Below are 5579 nucleotides of genomic sequence, written 5' to 3' on the forward strand. Positions count from 1 at the left end.
TTTGAATTCGATTAAAAATTAAAACCTAAAGTCCTAAAGGTAACGTACTTTTTGTCTTTGTTCAAAAAAAAAATATATATATATATTGGGTATTACAGGGTGGGTGAAAAGTGAGTGTCCCGCGGTTAAGAGGTTTCAAGTTTCGACAGTAGCTTCCAATAATATTTTGGTAGTCATGAATCAACGAAATAAACGAACCCAACCTTTCACCTAGCTTGAATAATGCAATAGCAATAGATCCAGTGGAAAAACATCAACCAATAACAAGTGGGAGCGTCTACTGTTATTTGTATAAACAAGTTGTTTTCGAAAGTCGACAGCTTGACCTAATTAGGCCATTCTTCTAAGGTAGATATCGCAAACAAATAGGTAAAAGATATTACAGGTCGGGAAAAAAAGGTTGGAGAAGACTCGTTAGGTGTAATATACATAGGTAAGTTACCCACCCAACTAAAAATTAAGATATCGGTTAAAAAGCCTATCTTGAACAGAAAATATATCAGATAAACTATTTTAAACTTAAAAGAAATAACAGATAGATATCATATCTCATCGTAATTAGACTAAGGTAATCCGCAGAATAGCTTTATCAAGAAAAAAGAAAAAAGAAGGAGAGAGAGGAGAGAAGAAAGAAAAAGAAAGAGAGAAAGAAGGGTATTTACATTTTAAAAAAATTTCTGTACATGAAAAACAATTGTCCAAGAAAGTTAAAAAAATCCGCAGATAGCTTTATCAAGAAAAAAGAAAAAAGAAGGAGAGAGAGGAGAGAAGAAAGAAAAAGAAAGAGAGAAAGAAGGGTATTCACATTTTAAAAAAATTTCTGTACATGAAAAACAATTGTCCAAGAAAGTTAAAAAAATCGAGACTTGTAGATCTTCAATTAATACTGAGACAGAAAGTAAAACTTTGCCATGTATTAACTAAACATTAAATTTATCACACTGACTTAATCGAGACTTGTAGATCTTCAATTAATACTGAGACAGAAAGTAAAACTTTGCCATGTATTAACTAAACATTAAATTTATCACACTGACCCATAGAATATTGCCAATGACCTATAGAATATTGCCTAGCTCATGTATGCTAAATTTAATGTTTGGTTATAGCACTTGAAGAGATATCATTCAGTAATTTAGATTTCCGCACAAATAACTTCAAGGTACACAACTAGTTCTATTTAAGTTTCAAGTCTTACAAACGTCCATACATCTTGGCTCGATAACCAGAGACAAATGTCTCAGAAACTCTTGGACTTGAAGCGCCAAAAATGGTAAAAATAAAGAGTACTTCTGTAAATGTCGAGGTTAAGAGACGTCTAACCGGTAAAAATTGAATATTGAGCTGAATTTTATAAAACTTTAGGTACCTAATACTCGTATTATTCCTTCAAATGACCGAGGAGATTCTCTCAATGATTCCCCCATCACAAGCAATGATACAGCTTCTTCCAAGGACTCTGTTGTGCATTACTCATAGTAGAAAGAGTGCGAAGTGAAATTATGACGTCAGAATTGCTTCGTAGAATAGCCTCGTGGACCTTCAGAGTTTGGTTTTAGAGGTTATAGGTAGATAGGTTTCGAAAGATGTTGCGAAAATAATGATTCGCTTTACATATGGCTGCGGTTACATTGGATCAGATTTCTAGTCTTACGACGTGACATTGATTTCACTGTGGTTTATATGAGAACTAAATCGAAACATAAATTTCCATCTTTTTTGAATCTACTGAACTTGTCACAACTTGTCTAATTATAAGTGCGGCGGTATACTGGACGTTTCATAAAAGGAAATTGCCGCGCCTCACCCTGTAGCACCGTTTTATGGACTCACCGAAACACATGCCGCACAGTCCCTGCAGAATGGTCAGTATGATGACTAGGAGCAGATCTCCCATTCATTATTAACTTCTCTTTTGCAAATTTACCGGATAAACCATATTCTTAAAACATCCTAACCTTGAATATCAAATTTTAATATTAGCCAAACAGAGGGTGTATATGGTACTTACCACTTAACAACAGAGTTGGGTAGAAACTACCCAGGGCGAGTTGGATAGCATTTCTCTCCAGCTCGCAAATTGCCAAATTTACCGGATAAACCATATTCTTAAAACATCCTAACCTTGGATATCAAATTTTAATATTAGCCAAACAGAGGGCGTATATGGTACTTACCACTTAACAACAGAGTTGGGTAGAAACTACCCAGGGCGAGTTGGATAGCATTTCTCTCCAGCTCGCAAATTGCTGAAATCACGAAACCTGAAATCGAGGAAAAAGTAGGATTTGTTAAAACCGGACGAATACCTCTGCCAATTCTAAAGCAGATGACCAGCATCTGATATATACTGTTGGGAATCTATACCTTGCTCTCTTCCCCTCCCTCTCTCAAAATACCTCGATATATTTTCTGACTTACCTATATCTGCCTCGCTGTTGGGAATCTATACCTTGCTCTCTTCCCCTCCCTCTCTCAAAATACCTCGATATATTTTCTGGCTTACCTATATCTGCCTCGCTACTTATCGACATTCTTTTCCTTTATTTAGACTTTAGAAGTTTAGACTGTCGAGGTAGGACAGAAGATCCTTTATTTCAACCGTATAATATACAGGGTGAGGCGCGGCAATTTCCTTTTTTGAAACGTCTTTTCCTTTATTTAGACTTTAGAACTTTAGACTGTCGAGGTAGGACAGAAGATCCTTTATTTCAACCGTATAATATACAGGGTGAGGCGCGGCAATTTCCTTTTTTGAAACGTTGAAAAAAAAATCTGTGATAGGTATGTACTTCCTTGACTTCAGTTGATGAATTAGCATCAAGAAATGTTCGAAATTTGACTTTATGTTACTTCGAACAGTACTCCATTCAAATGACGACCACCATTCTCGATACACTGATGGAGGTGATTTCTGAAGTTTCTCTCTACTTTCTCCAACAGTGCTACCGGTAGACGGCCTATTTCTCGTCGGATATTGTGCTTCAATTTTTCAAGGGTCCTCGGACGATCTTTCAACAGTGCTACCGGTAGACGGCCTATTTCTCGTCGGACGTTGTGCCTCAATTCTTCAAGGGTCCTCGGACGATCTTTGTAAACTTCAGCCTTCGGTTAGCCCCATAAAACCCCGAGAAGGACACCATAACGAAGACGAAACACTTCGAACAGTACTCCATTCAAATGACGACCACCATTCTCGATACACTGATGGAGGTGTGATTTCTGAAGTTTCTCCCTACTTTCTCCAACAGTGCTACCGGTAGACGGCCTATTTCTCGTCGGATATTGTGCTTCAATTTTTCAAGGGTCCTCGGACGATCTTTGTTAACAGTGCTACCGGTAGACGGCCTATTTCTCGTCGGATATTGTGCTTCAATTTTTCAAGGGTCCTCGGACGATCTTTGTAAACTTCAGCCTTCAGTTAGCCCCATAAAACCCCGAGAAGGACACCATAACGAAGACGAAACGCGCGCTACACTGTTACTATTAGACTCATTTGAAAAATAACAGGTTAGCCATAAAACCCCGAGAAGGACACCATAACGAAGACGAAACGCGCGCTGCACTGTTGCTATTAGACTCATTTGAAAACTAGCTTTCTACATAAAATACTTTCTACTGCTTTGATGAAATGATTTTGAGGACTGAACTAAATCGAAACATAAATTTCCATCTTTTTTGAATCTACTGAACTTGTCACAACTTATCTAATTATAAGTGCTGCTGTATACTGGACTCACCGAAACACATGCCGCACAGTCCCTGCAGAATGGTCAGTATGATGACTAGGAGCAGATCTCCCTTACACTCCACTCCGAATAAATCAAAACATAAATTTCCATCTTTTTTGAATCTACTGAACTTGTCACAACTTGTCTAATTATAAGTGCGGCTGTATACTGGACGTTTCATAAAAAGAAATTGCCGCGCCTCACCTGTAGCACCGTTTTATGGACTCACCGAAACACATGCCGCACAGTCCCTGCAGAATGGTCAGTATGATGACTAGGAGCAGATCTCCCTTACACTCCACTCCGAATACGAAGATCATGAAGATCAACACGAGAGCCGTCTGACCACACATCACCACGAACTGGGTGATGACATGAGAGAAGAGAATTTCTAGCGGGGTGACACCGGCCACCCAACTTCTATCTAGGAGACCTTCCATGCGTTCAATGATGAGAGCAGACGAGGTGAGAGCCACGGCCAAGAAGAAAACGATGCTGCGGGGAAGATAAGAGGGAAAACAAGTTAGTATACGGGAGGGAAAACAAGTTAGTATAGCGGTTAGTACAGGGGTTGCAGGTCATGCAGATTATTGATGTTTAGTTGCGAAACCCAGAAATAAAATCGCACTCGTGATTCAATATCAAAGTTTTCAAAGATCTACTTTGTGTTGACCCAAGATCTGGCACTTGAAGATAATGGAAGATGGTCATGCTGAGACATATGTCACTGACCCAATAAGTCCCATTTAAGAGTTTCTACTTACGTCAAAATAACTCCGGGAGCGACGAAATCAGTGAAGCTTGGGTCATTGCTACCATAGATTGGTTCCTTGAACTGAATGGGAATGTCGGCTATCTTCGGGTTCTGGTCGCAAGTAGACAGCAGGTCTTGAGCAAAGTCACGGTACGACAGTTGCAGATCACGATTCAACATGAGTCCGATCTGTTGGTCTGAATGAAGAGAGAGCAAAGGAAAACCAGTTAGGTAACTTCAATATCTCCGAAACAAAGGGGTACTGCTTTGAGATCGCTTGAGGGGCATTTTCAGATGATCTTTTTTTTTTTTTCGTCTACCTCTTATGACCGACCTTATCACTGAGAGTTAACACAGTGTCCAGGGTTTTCTTTGACGTCACCCATTTAGGCGAGCGCCTTTACCACTACAGCACTACACCACCGAGACAGGTATATAGTCTCAGAATGCTTCTTTCTTCTCCAACTCTTCTCAAAACTTCTTCATTTCGTACTTTATCTGACCACTTGATGTTTTCTATCCTTCTCCATAACCACATCTCAAAACTCTCCAAATATGTTTCTTCTTTCTTTCTCATCGTCCACGTCTCAGATCCATACAGCACCACACTCCTGATGTAACACTTCGCAGATCTCTTTCTTAGTTTTAAGGGTATTCTTCTTGCTCATAAAAGTCTTGAACTTTCATGAATGCTGTTTTACCCATAGCTATCCTGCTTCTTATTTCCGTTGTACAGCTTCCATTCGAATATATTTTTCCGCCCAAATACTTGAAATTTTCTACTTGTAAAAAAAAATCTTCCACCATTTGTAGTTTTTCCTCTACAAGTAGGTAGGTACCAGAAAAACGTCTACTTTCTCTGTGGCGTATATCTTTAGTAGCGCGGTCAAACTTTCTTGGCTTGGCGGGGCGGAGCGCTCCTAATAATCTCATCTTAGCAATCTTGAGGATATACCTAAACTGGTGAAGGATTATCTGGGTGATTTGTTACTTTGTTACTCATGGTTGTCCAAGAATTATATTTCTTGTGATCAATTCCTGGTGAGGAAGAGAGAAAATGAACAAACACGGCTTCGTTTTTTAATAATTATAAT

At 39.0% G+C, this 5579-nt stretch overlaps 1 protein-coding gene across 1 annotated transcript in view; it reads right to left on the bottom strand.

The window, feature by feature from the left end:
- Positions 1-2130: 2130 nt before the first annotated feature.
- LOC103519535 (ABC transporter G family member 20) overlaps positions 2131-5579 on the bottom strand; it is a gene marked incomplete at its 5' end in the record, with an annotated part of 28729 nt that continues 25280 nt past the window's right edge. The window contains one exon of the mRNA XM_026830997.1: positions 2131-2264. Coding sequence (XP_026686798.1) covers positions 2146-2264 — 119 coding nt within the window. The remainder of the gene's footprint in view (positions 2265-5579) is intronic.

Source organism: Diaphorina citri, unplaced genomic scaffold (genome assembly GCF_000475195.1).
Source record: "Diaphorina citri unplaced genomic scaffold, Diaci psyllid genome assembly version 1.1 scaffold2777, whole genome shotgun sequence".
Taxonomy (NCBI): Eukaryota; Metazoa; Arthropoda; class Insecta; order Hemiptera; family Psyllidae; genus Diaphorina; species Diaphorina citri.